The sequence below is a fragment of the Taeniopygia guttata genome, chromosome 5 (genome assembly GCF_048771995.1).
Source record: "Taeniopygia guttata chromosome 5, bTaeGut7.mat, whole genome shotgun sequence".
Lineage (NCBI taxonomy): Eukaryota > Metazoa > Chordata > Aves > Passeriformes > Estrildidae > Taeniopygia > Taeniopygia guttata.
The window spans coordinates 48,532,526-48,555,538 of NC_133030.1; the positions used below are offsets into that span (position 1 = coordinate 48,532,526).

The 23,013-nt window shown below is 40.0% G+C and overlaps 2 protein-coding genes across 7 annotated transcripts in view; one reads left to right on the forward strand and one right to left on the reverse strand.

Annotated features, from left to right (window-relative positions):
• The window catches only part of RPS6KA5 (ribosomal protein S6 kinase A5), a 72,738-nt gene extending 56,057 nt beyond the window's left edge, over positions 1-16,681 (reverse strand). Inside the window, exon 1 of one of the 4 annotated variants that reach the window (XM_072930339.1) lies at positions 16,437-16,681. In XM_072930339.1, coding sequence (XP_072786440.1) covers positions 16,437-16,452 — 16 coding nt within the window. In that variant the 5' untranslated portion in view covers positions 16,453-16,681. Of the gene's footprint in view, positions 1-7,108; positions 7,257-8,201; positions 8,280-8,303; positions 8,846-16,436 lie in introns of those variants that run through there. The other 3 variants (XM_002200107.7, XM_030274851.4, XM_072930340.1) reach the window with 3 other exon arrangements.
• The window catches only part of DGLUCY (D-glutamate cyclase), a 45,701-nt gene continuing 31,653 nt past the window's right edge, over positions 8,966-23,013 (forward strand). The window contains exon 1 of one of the 3 annotated variants that reach the window (XM_030274859.4): positions 8,966-9,085. The gene's annotated coding sequence lies outside the window, so the exon portion shown is untranslated. Of the gene's footprint in view, positions 9,086-21,964; positions 22,208-23,013 lie in introns of those variants that run through there. The other 2 variants (XM_004174481.6, XM_032748857.3) reach the window with 2 other exon arrangements.

The following is a 23,013-nucleotide window of genomic DNA, read 5'->3' on the forward strand; positions in this document are numbered from 1 at the left end:
ACACTCTAGCAGAAATTAAGTGCAGTTTCTCCAGGATAAAAGTTGTCATTCCAACATTTCCTTCAACCTGCTTTCCAAAGCATAAATCTCAAAAGACTAATTATTCTATTCACCACTCACTCCCAGGAACCTGAATGACCATTTCCGGAGGACCTTTCACCAGTGATGCTCTCTGCAGTTACAAAACTGTTTCAAAACTGAGGATTTTAAAGGCTTGCAATGAGACCACTACTATTACTATTACTGACAGAGCAGTGAAAGGCTTCTCACACCTCACAGACATCACTGTGCTGGAAATGGTATCAGAACCCAACCCAACAATTGCCTGTGCAAAATGCACAGCATATCTGGAAAGACTGCAATGGGATGTACACTGGTGAGCAGAAAGCAGTTTCAAAAAGCAGAAAATTTACTTCTCCGTGCACTTTTTTCTTCAAGTGTCTAGACACATCAGCTAAAGAAGTGCCCCAAGGAATGGAACAAAGTTTGGATAGGAAGAGAAGCACTGCGCAAGTCAACAAGATGAGAGTTTCTCCACAAATAATATGAAGCTACACACAACACTAAAAATGAGGGTTGTACATAATGGGGGGCAAAAAAAGCTAACAAATCCCCTTGGAGATTAGCTCACTGCATACTGCACAATTAGAAGAATCCTGCATTTACTAATATTCTACTGTAGTCCACACCAATCAACATTGAACCAACATAGTTAAAGAGTATACAGCTGAGGTCAACAGCAAGAGATAACACATCAAATCAGAAAAAAACAGTAAATAGAAAGGCCAGGACATCATAGCATCCATAAAAATAAAGAGGAAACAGAGATACTAGTCACCATCATCACTTCTGAAGGCAGGAAGAAAGGAAATATCCAGAAATACTACCACTGCAAAGACAAGCTTCCCTCTCCATATAGTGACAGCAGTGCACAAAGACTAGTGCTGTCATTTTCAGTCCCCTAGAAACAAGGCAGCCTGTCTATCCAGACTACCAGCTCTCCTTGAGGGAGGATCTCCAGATGATGTAAGAGACACGATTGTCATCTGCACTACACCTGAACTTTGAGAAGGCCATGACTGAACTAAGAACTGCGCGAGCTGGTACTGTGCAATGATTCTGTAAGCTTTTAATTGCACTTCTATGATCTTGAGAAATCACATTTCAACACTGTCTGTTTTCAAGTTAAAATGCTCTCTATCCTCTGCTTCTGGACTCTACTGCAGACAGGTCTTGAAGCAGACAAACAAAGCTCGAGCTTCCTCTACTGAACTAGATCGAGCTTGCTTGAAAGTTGAAACTTGTCTCTGCAACACAAGACCAATACTTGTTTCACTGAGCAGAACAATGAACCTCAGGTAATTTTAAGAACAGAGAAAACAAGAAGGAAAATTAAACAGAAGACATTCTGCAATACTCCAAATATTAGGTTGCAACATCTAGGATCGGTATTAACTTGATCTTAAACTATTACTTCAGAGAATGGTCCATCCCCACTCACCTAACAGATCTACTGAAGTCTCAGCATCAAAGAACAGATGTTTTAATACTGATATGTTTATGCCTTACTCAGAGTGGAGAGAGGGTGGACACTCCTTTCAAGGGGAAAAAAATCTCAATGCCATGCAATAGAAACTATGCAACCACTATTTATTAGACACTGAAGAAAATACATGTGTTATACTGTTTATCTGCTATATAGAGTTATACTTTATTACTGGTTACAGCAACTAGAACTATTTCTGAAGGAAGTAAAAGCATCCTCGGGTCCTTGAAATCTGAGACCATTGACACTGAGTAAGTGTTAGGTCATCGAACAAGAGCACTATTTAATCAGCTCAGGGAACTATCTTACAAGCATTAAGTGGAACTTAAAAACCATAACATCTTAAGAATCTTTTTCTTAGGCAAAAGAAAAAATGTAGAGCAAAAACAAAACACACACAGAGTTCTGAACTGGTATGAAAGAAAAGAATACACAGTTCATGTTGCTCTGAACTCCAGGGTATCAGCTGAGGTAACTGGGCTGGTAACTGCTGATTCTCTAGGGTATTAGATGCTTAAGGGTAAGACCACCTGATCTGAGAAAAAAAAAATTAAAAATTTGAAAAAAATTTGGAAAAAATTCAAGCTTTCACAAAGCTGCTGAGTCCATTCTAGAAGGCTTAGAAGCCAAACTTTATACAGCCAAAGATGACAAAGACCTCTGAAGCACTAGCTAATATAATATGTATACATATATGTATGTTTAACTGCATACATGTAGTATACTGCATGGAATACACTATGTGGAATAAGAAACTGTCATTACCATAATGAAAACTGAAGATAGGAGACCATCCCACCAAAGATATTACTTGCATATAGCAAGCTGAAATAAATATAAAAGTCTAGGCATCTGAGGTCAATGATGCAAACTCACAGAAGTCAGAACTGGAAAATGTTCCATGTTAAGATCCATTTGCATTCAGCAGCAGCCCTTTTTCTCTTACAGAGGCAACTTCAGTATGAGGTTTATCATAACTGTGAGCTGAATCACTATGAGGTCACCAAGATTGAACCCTGAGGCACCTCCATGGTCAGCTAGAAACTTAATGTGTAGCAACACTTACGTCATGTAATTGCAAAAAAAAAACCCAAACAAAATGTAATTAGACAAGATGCTAATGACTAAAATTGCTACAGATAATCTAATGCTGAACAGAGTTGAAACAATCAGATATCTAAAGATTGCGCATATCTTCTCAAACAAAAATTTATATCTAAGTAAAAGACATCAATCAACTTCAGTTTTCTCTATCATTCATAATGAACGAAATAATTTATAAAAATCCAGTCACAGGCACCTTGGACACAGCATCAAAAGTAACATAATACAAATTAATTTATCAACAAAAAAAGAGCAACTGATAACTTACATGTTGATGGAAGGTATTTACATATTTGGTTATGCAGACATTAACAAGGAAACTTAAGAATTATCCTCTCCCAGGTAAAGCTTTTATAACCATCTATCCAAGACAGCATAAAATATTTAGAAGTGTTCAGAAAAATGAGAAGAGGAAACAGTCACAGTAGATCCCAAAACACAACACAAACCCAAATAAGCTTACTGCATGTAATGTGAGTCTTCCACGAACCAGTCTGCCTATTTACAGACTGAGTCAGAAGCAAAGAAATCTCAGTAGAACTTACACCTCATTGTTGGGATTCTACAGAGGGGAGGAGAGAGAGAACATGTTTACCATAAGATGCCAAATTATGCAATGATGGGGATACAAAAGAAATATTTACGTGAAAAATATACAGGGGAAACATCCTCAGATAACCAGGCCTTGTCATATGACTGAGGAACTCCAGCAAGTGTTCTTTGAATTGCCTTCTGAATAAAATTCTAAGATTTACTAACATGGCATGTAAGACTCCTAATTCTTTTGTGGAATCAAGCACGAGCTTTTCAACCATCACATTTAGAATACACTGGACCAGAGCTAATAAAAAGGCTGACAATGAAGACTGCATCTATTAGTCCTCATTTACACATTACATATTTTATAGAACATCATTGGAACAATGACAGCAAAATGATCAGTTGTACCAGACCCTTGGACAGACCATTTTAGCCAGGTTTGGATTCCAAAACCTGGAAGGAGGAAAGCAGACAAACAAAAAAATCCCACTCAACAAAAAAAGCCACAAACACCATCCAGGAAAAATCAATGACCATCCTTCTTCATAATCAAGGCTACCAGAAGATAAATAACAATAAACTCCTAGAATACAAAGAATTTTTAGAAAATATTGACTGTGTGAAGAGTAAAATCTGGAGATTTAAGTGGTATTAAAGACAATTAATAAACTTAAAATACTCTTTGTAGTTCCCACAATCCAAGAAAACGTGTATTTTAGTGCTCAAAAGAGAAAAATAGAAACAAAAGCAATCCAAGCTTTGAAACAGTCAACTATTAGTACCTCCTGATCCCTAAACAATATACAAAATTGTTAATATTAACATATTATATAATATTTTATTATATATAATATATTGTTTAGTATGTAACAGTACAACATATTGGCATATTACATCCGTTTTACTTTTAAGAAAGTAAAACCAAAAAAAAATCTGTCTTACAGAAAATTTTATTTTAAAACTATCTTTTAAGTCTCATTAAGTTTCCTTTTAAAAATAGAAAAAATAAAGTATTCTACAGGTGCCAGATGTACCTCCACAGTGAAGGCTGAGTTCTCTACTCAGTGCATGATCCATCATGTTTTTTAGTCATAGGAATTTTCACAATTCCTTAGAATGTAACATGAACTTTCTAGCTTACAAATAAATCCATTCTATTAACTAAGAATTGTAATATTAAACCCTATAGATAATCCACATATTTATTTTCAAAAGCCTTTTATAGTTTCATACTGAATTATGAGTTTGACTCAAGGGGAAGTTACAAATTCTTGAGCCTTTGGAGTTCTGCAGGCTGTTGCTACATTAACTTCTGGGTTATACACGCCTTTTCTCATGCATGCCCGGCAAACTGCAAACTAGAGCAAGTTCTTTAGCCCAAAGATTGTGATAACATTAAAACAAATCCAGTATCCTATTCAAAACAGACTTGCTAAAAGTAAAAGAACTACACTTTGCTTTTGTAAAGCAAAACAATGTATATAGAGCCCATTGCCCACACATTCACAGAGTGTCTCAAGATCCCAGTTTTGGTAATCTCTCCCTCTCCCTGGGCAAAGCAGGGAGTTCACAAGCATGCCACAAGATGGGTAACCTCCTACCAGTCACTCACACACACTTAAGGTATAGGATCCTTTGATCCTTTTTTCCAGAAACAAGAGGAGGTGGGAAGGAAAGCTCAACTCTTAACTGTTCTGTTTCCTTCTTATATTCTGACATCACAAGCCTTTTCTTCTCTTTCCATAACCTTCTCCATCATGTAAAATGTTTCCTCTGATAGGCTTTATGTTTGACATTGTTCAGTTCTGAAGCATCACCAAGCAACAGAAATGTTAAGATGCAACAATGTTCTTTTTTTCAGTGTAAACAATATGTATTTTCTAAGGTCTGCAAAAAGATTTAAAATTTGCATTAAATCTGAAAGTTAGCCTTCAAAAAATAAAACCTTTCCAAGACTCCAGAAATAAATGCTAAAGAAAACGTCATTTTCTTATTATTTTCACCGGAGAGCTTCAGTGAGAATCAGAGACAATCACAACTTCCTACTGTTTCAACTTTGGCATAGTTCTGCTTCTACTTCCTGAAAAGAGATTCCACTTTCCCCAAAAACTCATTTTCCTTCCCAGTAACTATTTTGAAGTAGCCGAATTGTGAGCATTCTATTAAGAACAAAAATGGTTTGCTGTTAGGAAAATTAGGAAAAGAAAAAACTTGATAAATACAATTAGAAGAATATCATTATTAAACTATATGCATCCTAAAAGTCACTGCTCTGTTTTATCTGCAAAACATCTTATATATACACACAGTGCAGTGCCCAGTATTTGTAAGAGAGCACATCGCATGCTATCACACAGAGGCACTCAAGCGTTCCTTCCCTATCACAGACCCAATCTACATGCCTATCAAGTGATGTTTTTCCAGCAATTACTTTTTGGTCATACAAGAGAGGAATTTCAGGGCTCTAAGTCTATGAGACATAAAGCTAAAATTAAACCTGACCCTACATATCAAAGCCAGCATTGTACTTTAAAAGTTTAAAAGAAGTCAAGCCGTGGTGTGACAGGGTTAACAATCAGCTGGTCTGTGTAGCAACAGCACTGCATATGCTCTAACTTAATGCATTTTCATATGCTTCCATACTTGCTTGGAGCTAACAACAATCATCTGTTTCATTCTTTAAGATCCTAATTTCATCTTAAATTTAAATTCTAAAGTATGTGCACTTACTCACTTGACCATAATGGCTGTCCTCATTTAAGACTTTTAAAGCAATCCCAAGACTAAGTAATTGCAAATACAAAGTGTAACTGTGGGTTTACCTGCATTCAGTTCATTTGAATTAGTGAGCTTGTTACCATGGGGCTCAAGTAACAGCTTGAACCAAAGATATGAAACCAAAATATGAAAAGATTCTCCCTTCTCAAAGAAGCCACTATTTCTACTACTAATAGTAAATTCTTTCAAAGCACTCTGGAGACTGACCTCTTTTTCATCTGCCAACTGACAGCTACTTTCAACCCGTAATTCTAAATTATTAAATTAGTCACAGAGTTAACAACATCAAAGAAAGAACACAGAGATGAGGTAAACACTGCAATCTAAACAAATTGCACAATAAAGGATATTCATGATATAGAACATATTTAGGAACAACAAAGATCTGCTGCTTCCAGATTCTAGTTCTTGCCTGCCCTCTCACTCTCTTTCCCAAAATGAAAAGCAAAATTAAATAATCATGCTGAATATGCTTTAAAGATGTGGTGGGCTGACCCTAGTCAGCAGCTAAGCATCCACACAACCAGAACCAGTATAAAAAAACCTTTCCACATCCAAAGTATCCTATACCTTTATATATTTCTGTATCTACAGAAGCTGACTGCAACTTTTCTCTTCAAATTATTGTATCTCTGTGCATTGTATAGAGCAGTTCTGAAACAGTATTTCCATACGTCTTGCATTGCAATGACACTATTGACACCTTCAGGAGTAGGAGTCTCCCAGGAGTACATGACAGAGCAGCTCCCTCCTCCACCCTAGTGCTCCAGAAATAGACAAGTCATTGCTAGAAAGCATTTTTCAGAAAGCAGAGTTTTCTAAACATTGAATATGGAGAAGAGAACAAAGAGAGGAGAAGCAGCCTATTCCTACTAAACTGAATTTCAGAAGCTTAAAAGACAAACAAGGTTGAGAATTTTTAAAATAAAAGTGAGAACAGGTACTTCATACAGCTATATATGTGATAAGGATTAAAATCGAAGTTGCTTATTATGCTACACTGATTATTCCTCAAACTATCTTTAAATAACGACCCCTCAGGGATACGTGCTCTCAGCTGTTATAAAAGAAATCGAAAAAAAACCAGACATAGGTATGTAAATACATTGAATAAATGTGTCCTGTTTTCTTTCCCCTTACCTTTTCCTCTTCCACACTTAAATACAGCAACACCTATCGAGACAACTATGTTTTCCAGCAGCTCTTTTGCATCTTCTTGAAAGAAGAAAACTACAGTCCCTTCGATTTCTGTAGCTATCAAGAGACCGCCTTTTTTTTCTTCCCTCCTCCTCCTCCTCCCCGCGCCAAGCCGTGTTGCTCTGGGGCAGCTCCCCCGACCCCCGGACCGAGGGACAGCGGGGCGGGAGGCAGAACGCCACCGAGGAGACCCAGCACCACCTCCTGCCTTTCACACCGGCCCACTCGGGAATGCCAACTACATTAACCCGGCAAACAGCTCTCTCAAACTTTTGCAGTGAACGGCATCATATGCTTACTCTCACTTCATCATGGAGAAAAAGATGATGACAGAAAAGGAATGAAGGACATGGTTAACAGCACCTTCATTGTTAATCAATATAGAGAATATTAATTCTGATTATGTTTTACACGATCTTCTAAATTGACGTTAAAATTTAGATTTACTGCAGTGTTCAAGTTGCCTGGAAACTTCTCAGAAGCAGAGAATCCCTACTAAAAAGAAATAAAGCTCATCCCCAACACAACAACCTACAACGGAGGATTTCTGTTGTACCTTTAAAGGTCAGACATATTTCACATGTTGAACTACTTCTCCAGAGGGTCGTCAAGTAACTACTGAGCTACAAGAAGATTCATAGACTGAAAATCCAGATAACTCTGTGGTTACGTGTTGGCACATTCCCCTCCCTACAATTCCGGCATTTCACCGAGGTCAAAGAAAAGCTGTCACATAAAACGACTTCATTTAGGACTGGAACAAACCGGCCCCCCAACATAGTCTAGAAGTCGATCAAATATACAACTTACAAAAAAAAAAAAAAATTTTTTTTTATAAGAGAGCCTGGCTACCCTTTATCTCCTTCAAAAGCGTCAAATACTACCAGGAAGTGGGACAGGAGAGCCAGGCATGGAGCAGAAGTCGAAGCGAACTACTTTTTTCAGAAATAAGGCCCCTCCCCGCCCCCATCGTACACGCTGCTGCCCTTATATTCCAGTTCATCCTCTTTTCCCCCCGCCACTGAGATTTCCCTACCGGTCCCAGGGAACTCTCGGAGCTCCCTGCTCAGCCGTGCTTTCCCCAGCCCGGGCCGCGCGTGCTCCTCCGCCCCCGCGACCCCCGGGCCCGCCCGCTCACCGTTCCTCAGCTCGTGCTTCACCGTGAGGAGCGGCAGCTCCGCTTCCCCCGAGGGTCCCTCCATGTCCTCACGGGCGGCTCCCCTGCCGCTCCCGTGAGCGCGGCGGCGGGGCGATGTCACCTGGCCCGAGATGTGTCCTATTTTCCAGGGGCACTCCGGGGCAGAGGAGCCATGCAGGCGCGCTGGGGTCTGCCGCTCTCCCCTCCGCCTCGTTGGTAATCGGGGAGGGGGGAAGGGGGAGGCGGACGCGGGGGAAGAAAACCCCAAACGTACACCACCCAACAACAAACAGTTATTAAAATCTAGGGAGGCACACGCACGACGGATTCCCTCCCCCGGCGCTCAGAACCAGCCCATGTCCTTGCGCCTCCCCTCCCCCGGGCTCCGGCCGCCCTCCCCGCCCGACAGCGGGGAGCGGAGCCGAGCGGAGCCGAGCGGAGCCGGATAGGCAGAGCGGCCCGGGGGGAGGAGCGGCAGCGCCGCGGGGAGCGGCTCCAACTCAGGCGCTCGCGCCCCCTCCCTCCCCGGGCCGGGCGCTCATTGGCCGCGCGCGCCCGCGCGCCCCGGCGGCCGCCGGGCAGAGAACGCTCCCCGCGCGCCGCCCCCGCCCTTCCGCCGAGCGCCGCGCGCCCCCATTGGCTCGGCGGCTGCGCCAACCGCCGGCCCCGCCCCCCCGCTTCCCCCCGGCCCCTCTACTCCCCGAGCTTGTTTGTAAACATTCCCGCCCGCCTCGCCGCTGACCCCCGACCCCCGCGGGAGGCGGGCGCGGCGCTGCCGAGAGGTAAGGGAAGGCGCTGATTGACCGCTGGAGCTGGCAATCACCTGAGGGAGGGGCCATGGCGCCCTTCCTCGCGTTACGGGCGGGTTCCATCGTACTCGAAGGGGGGAGCGGCCGTGGGCTGACCCACTCGCAGTGGCGGCCGGGGAGGAGCTGGGCTCCAGCCTGGCGCGGGAGATGCGGCAGCGGGATGGGAAGCGGGGTATCTCCGCGGAGGGGCAGGGAGCAGCGGGGCACAGCCGGGGACGGGGGGATTCCCGCAGGGCCCCCGCCTCCCCGCACGCGTGTGGACCCGCGGCGGCGGCGCGGCCGGGCTGGAGAGCTGCGGCATAGCGATGTGTCCGCCTGCAGCACAGCGATGTGTCCGCCTGCAGCACAGCGGTGTGTCCGCCTGCAGCACAGCGATGTGTCCCCCTGCAGCACAGCGGTGTGTCCGCCTGCAGCCCGCGGCCGTGCGCCCCGCGCTCAGGGGCCCCGCAGCACGGGAGCGCGGGTGGCGCGGCGCCCGGTGCACGCAGGGCCCCGGGTCGTGCCCGGTGCCGCCTTCGCACTTGGCCGGGGCCGTGGAGGGGGCGGCGAGCGTAGTGGCCTCTTGGGAGGCCGAAGAGGCCGCACGTACTCGAGTTCAACCAGCCTTGGTGATCGCTGGAAAGGCGCACGGCCTGCAGGGTTATCGCGGCTCAGGAGGTGCCTGGCAAGGGCTTGCTTGCCGTAAGGTGGGAGTGGGCGAGGTTGCTGGGCAGGTATATCCGTGTGCCCCGTTCGCCTTGCCTTGCCTGGGGCGCGTTCATCTGGTCCCTTTAGCTGCGAGAGAGACACTGTCCTCACAGAGGGTTTTGTTTGTGGTGTTGGGGAACATACGGTTCAAAACACATCGGATCTGTTCATCTGAGTTAAGCCTCTCAGTCTGTTATGTTCTGGAGGCAATCTGGTATTTCTAAAGCTGTCCTCATTTCCTTGCATCAGATAGCGCAAATTACTTATCTCTCCCTTTCTTATTTACGGTAATTTCTGACTCGTTGCTCTTGAATGCCACTGCCTCTATCCTTACACACAAGCTGCTAATTCACAATGCCATGTCTGAGCAGTAGTGTTCACACAGAGTCTAATAAGTTACATCAAAAATCAATGAAATAAAATGTCTTATGTTAATCCATTATTCACATTTCAGTATTAAATATTTTTGTGTTTGTACACAAATATGTAAAAAAAAGCACGTACATATATACATTTCTGCAATTTCCTGTGGAGAAATTGAGTTTGGCTATTTAAAGTCTGTGAAAGTTTATGCTTCGTAATTATATACCAGACCTCAGGTTTATGGTGTCTTTGCAGTTGACATCCCAGAAATGAATAATACTGCCTAAGGGTTTCATACTATTTTTGATAAAACTTTTGAAGGTGTTTCCCACCAAGCACTGCAGCTGTTCTGTTGAGATATCTCCCTGTGGCATATGGTACACATATAACTCCTCCAAAAATGTCCATCCAGTTACTGTGTTTCCACCTGTATTAAATCAAAACTATGAAAATAGAAAGTCTGAACATGGGAGATGTTTTCAAACTGAAAATGCTTGATTCCCTAACTTTTGTTACTTGTTTTTAGAAGCATCACTATTGCAGAGAAGGTAAATATTATATCAGTATAATATTAAAGAAAATAAGCAGCATTATAGAAAAGGTAAAATGAAAATACTAAAATGATTAAATTATTAATTTATTTATTATTTAATTAATATGTTTTTGCATCTTTGTAACTAATGGCTTCTCTGTACATCTGGTGGGGACTGTGAGATTTACTTCTTCATTACAAGGCTTAACAACCACTTCTGATTGTTCCATGTCCCACGTACTAGACTTTAAAGAGCCTGGTGCTGTATTTCATGCAGTGGCTCTACTAGCCTACTCTTGGACTAACTGTCCCTGGCAGCCTCAGAGGAGAGAAGCTGAAATCTGACTCCATTTACCAGCACTCAATGTGAAGGGTGCTGGCATTGAATCCAGTAGTTGTTAATAGTCTCGGTTTCAGATGTTCATAGCTCGACAGGCTATATCTGTTTATTTGCCCCAGGCTGAAAATTTCTCCTTTCAAATTTCAGCTAAAACAGCTTTTAAATATGATGCAATAACCCTAAAATACCAAACCAAGAATACTGATCCATGCTGACGATGCATATAATAATTTGTCAAGACAGCATACCATTACTGAGCTATGCTAGCCTCCAGCTTGGATGTACAAAGACATTGCCTGGAAGAATACTGGCCAGGGACACAACGATTCCTGGAAGCACTCCAGCAGTCAGAAGTATGGATAGTCAGGTGCCAGCACTGATTGGGCTTTTGTCCTGTTTTAATCACTGCACAGACTGTCACAAGAGTCAGATGATGGAGGAAATTTGGCTCAAGCCTGCAGCCATAGCAGCATGAGAAAGCCAGGAAGAGTGGTGGGCTTAGACCCAGAGGGAGTACAGACTGGTCTGTAAGAGATTTCTTGTTAGTTTGGAGAAGTAAAACCACTGTTGGTATGTTAACTGTGCTTTTAGAAGGGCAGTTTAACTGACTGAAAGTTTTTTTGCATTTAAATACATTTGTGTGTATGCTGCAACACTGAAAAAACACTACTGCTTGTATGATGTGCATACAATAAATTATCCCTCTGGTATAAAAGGAAAAATATTTGATGTTTAAATGATTAAAAGCTATGGGGCAGTGCAGAGCCACTCATGTACCAGAGTGTAAATGGTTTGTGTTTTTTAAGCAGTATTTTCATATTCATGTGCACAACCCAACAGGTCAGTCAGCCAACAGTTCAGTGTTTGGGCTGAGCATGTGCTGCGAGTTTGGGAATATGGAGTAACACCATTCTAAAGATAGATGTCCCTTCTCTACCCCACAACACAACTGTTAAAAAATATGTGTGTTTACTTGCCATTCCTAATTGTGAAAAGAGGGAGGAAAAAAATGCTGTGGGAAATTCCCACATGGAAAGATATTGTTGAACTTCATTAAAGAAAAAGTGTCACAACATTTTCTTTTTGGTTCTAAAAGAGGTGGTGTGCCAAGCTGGTTTGAAGGCTGAGGTGAAATTGAAATGCTCAGTGCACAGCCTTCTGAGAGGAAATGAGAGAGAAAAAGAAGAACATGAGTGTTAGAGCTGCATATTTCCAGGGTGCCAGGGCCTCACAGTTTTGAGGTATTTGATTTACTTTCTTTCTGAAGGGGAGCTGCTTATGGAAATTTTCATTTCTATGGAGCTAAAGTTGGAGGTGTTTGGTGCTTTCTTGTGGTCATTGAATTGCTACAGAGATAGGTGTTATTTTCAAAGGACAGATTTCTGAAAGGTAGATAATGCAAAATGCTCTCCTTAATCACTCCATGGAGAACATTTGCATAGTAGAAGAAAAAAGGATTTGGAAACCACAAAATGAATTTAGGGAAGGACTCACTGTGAAAGACAAACATGACATGAGACAGCTTTTGTGAGAAATTTTAGTATACTATTAGTTCTAGTTTTTAGTTTGCATATCTTCTCTGTGATTTTTATCTTTTGTTTAATCTGAATCTTTAATTGAACATTCTGTGCTTGATAACTGTCAGAAAAGTAAACTGGGTAGGTATACTTGCTGTTAAAAGTATTTTTTATGAAACTGCTCTGGGCAACAGTTTTATCTCTCTAAAACCACTTAATGTTTTTACCATGAAAGGAGAAGTTATGCTAAGCATCCAAGTCTAATAATTCTCTTAACGGAAGTGGTACAGCTCTGTCAGGAAGTGGATCATTTCTTGAAGGAGTGCATTTAAGCATTACTGCTTCTAGGGTCCCATTTCAGTTAGTATTAATTTCTTCAATGAAAAGTGATTTTTTTTTCTTCAGTCACCGTACAGTTGCAACTACCATTATTAGAGGCAGCACTTTCAAAAGTTTAATTACTAAAAGTCTACGTGGTTATAAAAGAGGAAAAAAAATATTGTCATGTTCTCAGTTTCTGATAAGGAAAAGGAAAAAAAAAATGAATGCTGTCCATAGGTGAAAGAAAGCACTAGCCATTGAAACAGAAATAGGGGTTTATTTCACTTTTTGAATTGCTAAAGCTTCTTAAGGTAGGCAGAAACGTAATTTCTGTTTAATAAAAATGATTGACTTTTGTATCCTAATCCTCACTCACAATAGTTTGATTTTTTTTTTTCAGATTTGTTGGAGGGAACACAGAGGAGTGTTCTACATAATGTTGTCATTAAACCTCAGTAATATTCACTGAGTAAACTCAAAGTCCTTTAGGAAAAGACCTGCATGTGAATTCTCACTATTTTGAAAATCTACTGCCAACTTTGGTGAAGGGGACTTTAGAAAGGAGAACTTAATCAAGGTGATCTGAAAGCTAGTGACGATGAAATAAAAAACTTTTAACTCATGATGAAGACTGTGAGTACATTCTGATAGTTGCAGAAGTTATGGTTCTGTTTTCCTACCCCAGAGAAGGAAACATAAACATGAGAAAAAAAGTGTTTAAATGGCAGAACTTCAAGCTGTGCATAGTACTTCTTAAAGAGAGCCTGCAGAAAAAGTGTGAAAAGAAGTGCCACATAAAATGAAGGGGGAAGGAGAATTTTTGAAAGGCATAAATGAAAAATAATAAATTCATTTCCACAAGTTTTCTTCTAATGATGTATTTAAAGGTATCTGTTAAATTACCACAGAGCAAAAAGAGATTTAATGAAGGGAACAATTATTACAGAGGTTCCTTTCCCTTTATCTTGAGAAAAGCTGTATGATTATTGATTTTGAGTCTATTCTTTGAAATTTAAAAAGATAAGAGGTCTCTAGGAATTGAAATAACAGAAAAGAAAATCTGGAAACAAATGGATAAATTAAGATAATACGTTTCAAACTCAATTGCTGTATCTCCTGGAGTTTGAAAGGAACTTGGAGCTCCTCAGAAAAAAACCAAAAACTCCCATTAGTTTCAAGTACTATATTAGGTGATGGGAAGGCACCTCTTTAACGTAGAGTATTATAATGTTTTGTAATATAATACAATATGATTTAATATATGCAGCATTACAACTAAAAACAGCTTTAAAGGGACCAGGAAAATGTTTTGATGAAAGATTTGAAAGATTACCCTTAGTTTTAAAGAACAAAAAGAAACAAAAATGTATTAGAAAATCAGTAGATAAATACTTCCATTAACATGATCTAGATGTAAAATACTATTGGGGAAAATCAAGTAGCAAAAACTATGAGAGTCAATTACAAATTTTCAATACATCCAACAACATGAGGATTTTTAACTTCACCTATATAATTGATGCTGGCACTATAAATTGTGTGACTTGGGACTAGAACTAACAGATATTGAAGCAATTCTATAATTTCATTACTGTTTTCTTAATTTTTTAAATCCCATACTGATTTATTAAACACAGGATGCAAATTAGGGTATCTCTGGCTCAGCATTGCTGTCTCCAGTGCTGGCCAGGAGCAGCTGCATAGTGTCATGAGAGTCTGTGGTTTAACAATGCAGTTTCTGAATAAAGACCTGTATTTGCTTGCTTTGACTTTGCCATTTGCTAATTTCATCTGATGACCCATAATGATTTGGTTACAAAAAAAGTGTGAAGAATTGTTACCTTTTATTTCTTCGATGATTTTTTGCATCTGTCCCTATTTCATAGGCATACCCAGAATGTGAAGCAGTAGCTTCACCACCTAAAAATACCCAGTAAAATATTTAGTTTAGATAATCTGCTGTAGAGGTTATGCACCAGGAACTTGGAGGTCTTTGAGCTTTCAATAATCCATGCACAGCCTCATTCATTTCATTTCCTTTTTCTTAAGTAGAGGACTTCTAGGGGAAACCTAGATTATTTAAATGTTAGAACACTCAGTTTTAATACATCTTTTTTCTTTTGTAATGTAAAGTGTTTGCTGTGACAGACTTTGAAGAGGGTGTCAAACTCCAGTTGGTCAGAAGGCATTTTACACTCCTTTTGTAAATTCCCTGGGATTTGCATTTTCTCTGAAGTGTTAAAGACTTCTATGCAAATAAGTGCCCCATTAAGCAGTTTTCCTTTGGCTGTCATTTATTAAGCCTGGCTAAGAGTGAGGTTTGGCATCCTCCTTCTTACAGTATGTCAAGTTCAAGTTTACTTTTCTGTTGTGGCTGCTTCTTAATGTACTGATGGGGAGCATGACAGCAATGCAGATTATTGACATTGTAAATAACTCCATTAACTCTGAGGTATTTCAACCCCCTCACTCCTGAACATTTCTGAGCTTTATCAAAGATTTATACTAGTAACACATCTCTCTCCATTTTTAAAATAATGCATTCCTATTCAACCAGATTTTATTCCAGACCCAACACTGATTACACAAACTGTTGTAAATTATTTGCTTCCCATTCAACTCAGTGTTGCCTTCCTACAGCTCTAGTGAGATGCATCTTCAAATTGGAAGTCAGATGAGGCAAATGCCACAGATTCTTAGAATTTCTTGTAACATGCAGAGAAGTTAGTGGATGACTTTGATTAAATCACTTCTCTGAGTAACTGTCTTGCTTTAACCCCAGCCAAGCCCACCACCTGCTCACTCCAGGAGCAGGTTTGGGGAGAAAATTGGAAAGGTAGAAGCTGGAAAACCCACAGGTTGAGATAAAGACAGTTTAATAGAGCAAGCAGAAGCCACACACATGAGCAAAGCAAAATAAAGGAATTAATTCACTGCCTCCCATGGGCAGGCAGGTGTTCAACCATCTCCACTAGGACAGACCCCCATCACAAGTGATGGTGACTTGGGAAGATGAAATCTGTCATTCCAAATGTGTCCTGCCTTGCTCCTTCTTTCACCCACTTTATATACTGAACATGACACCACATGGTCTGGAGTATCCCTTTGGTCACTTTGGGTCACTTGTCCCTGGCTGTGTCTCCCCACAGCCTCCCATGCACTTCTGATTTCCTTGCCAGCATGGCAGTAGGAAGAGCAAAAAAGGTCTTTGCTTTTTGCAAGCCCTGCTCAGCAATAACAAAAACATCTCTGTTGTCATCACTGTGTTCAGTCAAATCCAAAACAGCCCCATACTAGCCACTGTGAAGAAAATTAACTCTGTCCCAGCCAAAACCAGTTGTATGGCCCCAAACAACTCACTTGATAAGATTTTAACAGGGCTTACAGTTGTTCATGTACTTTGAGTTAGATTCATGGGAGAAATACAAGATATTCTCAGGAGATCAACAAAGAAAACTTTAATGGCAACTCTAGAATTTAAAAGGATTTTGACAAATAGTTTAGAGCAGCATTCAGTCTACATAAACCTCTTGTCAAAGTATTAATTTCACCCATTCAACTTACCAGACTCAAAGCCCATTCAATTTTCTCAGAATTGCAACAACAGAGAAACAGAGAGTGAAAAGAACAAATATAGCTACCAACTCCTGGGTTCCAGCAGTGTTCAACTAAGAGAAATACCAAGAAGAGAAAGATCTAGATATGCTTGCCTCATGTTCAGCCTTAAATACTCCTTGGCCTTCCTGGGCCCTTCCCCCAGGTGATACTTCAGTCATTTGGCCACCCAGGAGCTGGACTGGGTGTTCCAGGGGCAGGTGTGGAGCATTGCCTCCAGCGTGCTGGGGATTGGTATCGTGCTGGGATGCCCTATGCACTGGGAAGAATGATGTCTGAACTCCAGTGATTTCAGAAGGCTAATTAATTACTTTATTATACTATAATTTTATTACACTATATTACACTTACAAGAACTATTACTAACTAACTATATCACTGACTAACTTACCAGAAAACCTGTGACTCTCTCCTGAGAGTCCCACAGCTGTTTGGACACAGCTGTTGGATCCAATTGGTCCATGAATCCAAATAACCATCACCAGAATCCAATCAAGCAATCACCTTGGGTAAACAATCTCCATACCACATTGCACATGGGCACAAACACAGGCACACATAAGAATTGTTTTCTCTTCTCTCTGTGCTTCTCAGAAAAAAAACCCTGAGAGAGAGAGAATTATGTCTCTCTGTTCAGATTCGTGACTCCTGCAGGGTTGGAGCCCACAGGCCCAATGGGGTGTATGGGACAGGGCACTGCCTCACCAGGGAATGGCCTGACCTGCCTCTTCTACACACACTTGAAGTGTTTTGAGCCAGCAACCCTTCTAGTCTCTCATGCCAGTGCAGAAACATGTATCTATAACGTGGTGTGGCCTTATAATATCTTCCCACCCAAGAATTTGGTTTTGGCAGTAGCGAGTTGTGAGATGCTTGCCATTATTTTCCTGCATCTTTAGATAACTAGCTGATTAAACTGTTCCACTGTGTGACAGTATTTTTCTTTAGAAAACTGTGATTAGTGGAAGTACTGGTTTGGTTTACATGTAAGATAAAATAATTACTTTTGGATAACAAGTACCAAAACAACAGAATTATAAATCATTTGAGTTTGGACAGGAACCCACTGCAGTCACTGAATACTATCCTTTGATGGATATTTAAGGAGGAGATGGAGAGGATTTCTGAGGAAATCATCAGAACCTCACTGCTTTGACAAACAGCAAGTGTTAATCCCTTATTTAATCTTGTGTCTCAAGGCAGATCATACCGGTGTTTTCTGTAGCCTTTTATGTACCCTTTTGGACTTCAGCTATGCCATATAAAAGTAATCATACCTCCTCTAAGACAGCAGTTGCCTAATCTTTCCAGTGCCTCTCTTTGTCTGCAGAAATAAATGCCTTCACACCACCCACACACCCCAGGAGAGCAGCCTGCCCCCCACTCCCTGCCTCTGCTATGGTAGCAGCCACATCCATTTGCTTTCAGTTACAGAGTTAAGGGTGTTGTTGTCACAGCTGAAGGTGATGTTAAGTGTCTCTCACATCATCACTTGTCTTTTCCTATTGTTGCTTTTACCCCTCTATGTTGAAGCTTCACAGTGACTCTTAGATGGTTGAAGCTTTGGGCTACAATTTAATCTGGTCTAGCCTTAAGGATTTGGTTGTTCTGTTTGGTTTTGTAAAACTTTATTCCTGTTTGGATTCTTACATGTGACTAATATAGAAGTCATATACTCTTATTAAACTAGAGCCTTTTCTAGAATGATTATAAAACCAAAACATTTGAAGAAAGTCAGAAGTATATGTCTATCAGGTACAAAATCAGCCATCTATAAGTGTGGTATCCTCTCTATTCCTGTTTATTTTTAAGAAGGACATTTGAGATGCTTGACTTTTGCAGAGCTCTTGAACCCAAGGTCCCTGAAGTTGACAATGCCCACTTAATGCACTTAATTTCACATATTTTCTTTTGTATGCTTAGTAATCATGGAAAGGTCACTGATCATTATATTCTTTGAATTATAGGCTATGCATTTTGGACTTTTATCTATTAAATTATTCAGTCTTGAAATAAATGTTTAATTTGGAACAGTTCACTTTATGTGATCAACCATGGAATGAATGTATATATTCATCTATAATGCATCTATATTTTTTATATACATATATATACACTTTTTTTTTGCCTAGATTTTGAAACCAAGTAGAGATCACTATATTTTCCTCCTTCAAAAGAAGTGGAAAATATTGTGTAATATTACCCAAACTGAAGCTGGATCTACTCAAAATGCTTGCCTTTTAAACTTTCCACTAAATGGGGGAGGGGTGGGGAGAGAATCATGTTTGTTGTTTGATGTAAAGGACACCGATTTATTTATTTTTATATATGGTTTCATGTTCTTTTATATGCCTTCTGGTAAACTGTATCTTTGATGTCTAGCAAGAAAGTCTCACTTCTTTCCAGTCTTATAACTTAATGCTTCAGTGAGCTTGCATTACTTCTGACAATTTTCACATGGACACAATGATTGTATGTCTCATATATCTGCAGTTTGAAGTACTTAACAGATTCAAAATCAGCCTTGTACAGCAAGCTTTCTATGTCAAACTCAGTTAATTTATAAAGACAAGTATTATGAGAATAAAAAAGAAATTTCCATTAGGGAAATCTGTCAGTGGAGAATGGAGTTTGAAAGTCATTAGGTACCATCATCTCTTCAAATGTTTTAGTAGTAGTAACTATTTTTTTAACAGCAGTCTCCTACTGCTCCATCAGTCTGACTGGAAATCACAGCAGTTTCTAGTAACTGATGTCTGTTCATCTTCCTTTTAAGTGATTAAAATCCTCTTTTCAATCTGTAATGAGAAACACCTTGGTCCTGTATTCAAATTATAATGTTCTTCTGTCTTTGCATATTAATAAAAATACTTCCTGGTAGTTAGGATACAGCAATATACTATAAAATACACCTTGCTCTATATAATTTTGGTTTGGTTATATTTCCAAGTAGTTGAACAATTACCCATTCTGTAGTTTGTTTTTTTTCTCTCCAGAAACGCTGTTCCTATATATGCTCCATCTTCAAAATTCCAGGTGGTCACAAAAATGTCTCTTTATACTAACTATATTAAAAGAGAAACTACCTAAATAGGTCTAGGTTTGAATCAAACTCACTGCTCCCTTGCCCTCACAATCAAAATCACACACATTGGACTAATCTTTTGGAGACAAACTCCACAGCTTTTCAGAGTCATTTTTCAAATGCGAATGCTTTATTTTAATTGTACATTTGGACTTGGAGCACATTAATGCAAGCTGCTGAGTGCTTTTAACTTGTCTTGTCTTTCATCACTGCATATACGGTGTAGTCTGATCCTTCTTTGGGAGAAGTTACTGCTGAAAATTGCTGGAAGACTCATGTAAGATGCTTGTCTCAAGAGGAAATATATCTATTGAATTAGGATCAAAGGAATACCTGTGTTTGTAAATTGCATTCTAATAAAAAAAACAGTTTTGCTACTTTTAAATATATTGGCTTTGAAAGTGGAATCCCAATGAAACAGTCCATGCAAAATTCTCAGCAGTTGCATTTAGTTTTCCAAGTAAAGTAATTTTACTTTTACCAGGTAGCTGGTGAAATCCATATGAAACGCTGCAAGCTGCAGTTCTATGGGATAAAGTCCACTTGGATATCAGATTTTACATTAACTTCTACAAAGAAAGAAATGTCCCTTAGCTCCAAAGTTTCTGAACCAGAGGTCATGAAATGCTGGAAGGATAAACCAGCTAGGTTTTGTGAATGTTTTCTCTGCTTTTGAGCTCTTTTTTAAGGTGTGCATTATTGATCAGTATCAAAGTCAGGATACTGTGCTAGATGTAGCTTTAATTCTATCTTCTGAAGAATATAGTTTTAATAATATTTTGAATTATTTGGACTTCATGTATATATTAACTGTACCATGAAACTATTCAGTCTTTATGATGATTCAGTCTCTATAATGTCAATTGCAAATCCATTTCAGAGGAGGATAATTCAGTCAGATCAAAAACTAATGCTCAAACAAACCAAGAGTCTTTTCTCATTTGAAAATAAAATAAACCAAAACTTAGAACAGTCTCAATACTTAGGATATATAATAAGAAATGTGAAAAAAGTCCAAGATCAAAAATGGACTCTTTAAAAGAGCCTCCTAATTAGGAATATCAGAAAATGCTTTGGGTTGGAAGGGACCTGGAAAATCATCTAGTTCCAATCCCTTTTCCATGGGCAGGGACACCTTCCACTAGACCAAGTTTCACAAAGCCCCTTTCAAACTGGCCTTGAGCACTTCCAGAGATGGACAGCCTGGGTCAATGCTTCACCACCCTCTCAGGAAAGAATTTCTTCTCAATGTCTTAGCTAACCCTACCCTCTTTCAGTTTAAAGATATAACCCTTTGTCCTATCAAATTTGAAATATGGGATATGGAATTTTAAGGTATGTTATTACAATTTCCTATGTGGCTTGTATACAGAAACCAGGAAAAAGGATCAATGGTTGCTAAGCAGACAAAACAGAGCTAAATCTTATTTCTGAACTGTATGGTTCATCAGTACTAGTTATAACTTATATCAAGGTTGTTAGCTTGTTTCATATACATGTTTATAAAAAGCAAGTGTATTGCTTATATATTTTTCTGTCTTTATGCTTACTTTTCTGTCACATCTTGCTTTACATAGCTCTGCATATAGGATATGGCTTGTATACAAACATGTATGCAGCTAGTACAATACAGAAAATGTTTAAGCACTTCATCTGTCCATGAGCTCAATGGGACTAATTATCTGCTTGTCTCTTTTACTTGTATTCATAGAAGTACTAGAGGTTTGAGTCCTTAAATTATAAGCTCTGTGGTAAGGTTTTAGGCATATTTACCTCTATCATATCTGGGAACAAAACTCTAAAAAAATAATAATAGTAAAAGCTTAAACTTTTGTGTCGCTTCTATACAAAATACAGGCTCAATTTTTGAATTAGAGTACACCAAGATACCAATCACTATAGTTTATTTATATCTTTAAAATATAAAATTGGATATATAAGTGTAAAACATTTTCAGCCCTTACCTTCATATTCTTTGGTAATGAAAATAAAAATTATGACATCAGCATCCCTTTCAAGCTGGCTAGCTGATGCTGCAGCATTATGAGTCATCTCTTTTAACACCAAACTGCTTTTTTAGAAAAAAGTTTTAATGGTGAGGTTTGAGGGTAATACGTGTACAGATCTTACTCTATTCATGGAACATAGGAAAAAGCAGTAAAAGTTCAGCATTTACTCTTTGACTTAGAAAGGTAGCTCCATTTTTTCAGCATCTTGAGCTCTTTGCTGATACTACTCATGAACGCAGTGGTTTGAGATGTTCAGTCTGCCTGCACTGGACACAGAGGTGTATTGTACATAATTGTGTAAGGCACTGAATAGCTACAGAGTGAGAGTGTTTACTCAACTGATACCTGATCTCATTTCTCACCAGGAACTGTGAAGTTCTTCACTTGGCCTGTGCTGGGATCAGCAGCAGAACAGAGCTCCTGAGCTGCTCTCTTGTTGCATTTGTCGCTGTACTGTCACACTCCCTTGCACTTGCTGCACAGCCATGGTGCTGCTGCCATCAGTGGTGATGTCCCAAGGGTGCCATGGCAGAGTGACTGCATCAGAAACACCCACATGCTGTGGGATCAGGCTGCCCAGAACAGTTCAACAAGGGCCTGTATCCTTTCAGGCCCTTAAAAGTAAGGTACTTGGGAATTTTCTTTGCAGAACACAATGCTTCAGTTCAAGCCCACCTTTCTCCTATGCAGGAGGCACTATGGCAGCCTCTAGCTATGGCCTAACATTCTCTCCTTTGTCAAGGGTTGCTGTGGTGGATGAGGACAGTTGCCCAGTGTAATTACATCTTATACTGGTCTTGAATGACTGTTTTGAATTCAGAAATGGTGAGGGCAACTGTTGACACGCTGCAGCACCAGCACACCGCTTGCAGAAGGTCTCTTCTCATGTCATCATGGTTGCCACTTGCCTATAAAATTAATTAATTCCTGATTCCTGTGGATGCCTGGAAGGTCAGGTCAGTGTAGCTTGGTTGAACTGCCACATCATCCAGGTCTTCCATCAGTCACATTACTACACAGCTGAGGTCTTCAAAGGTTCACATGCTGTAGAGTTTCAGTTTCTCTGTATATGCAGGGGAAGAAGAGTTAGGAATGATGTTGAGATCTTCATTCAGGCCTACAGGCCTTACTGTTCAGGATTAAAACTCATTCATTTTACACATTCTTGTTCAGGGATGGTGACGATTATAGTTAATAATGTATGGGGTCTGTGATGCAGTCTACCAAATAAATATGTAACATCTGTGGTTTTCAGAGCTTGGGCATCTTCACTAGTGACAAAGCAGCACTCTCTTCTCCAAAAGGACTGTGGTATTGTCAGCCTTAAAATATATGTCTAATTACTGATAGCACTGCTCGTTGCTATTCCTTCTCATTGTCCTGCTGTACTAAGTGTTGGTCAAACACACCCTGAGCTCTTACAGATAGAGAA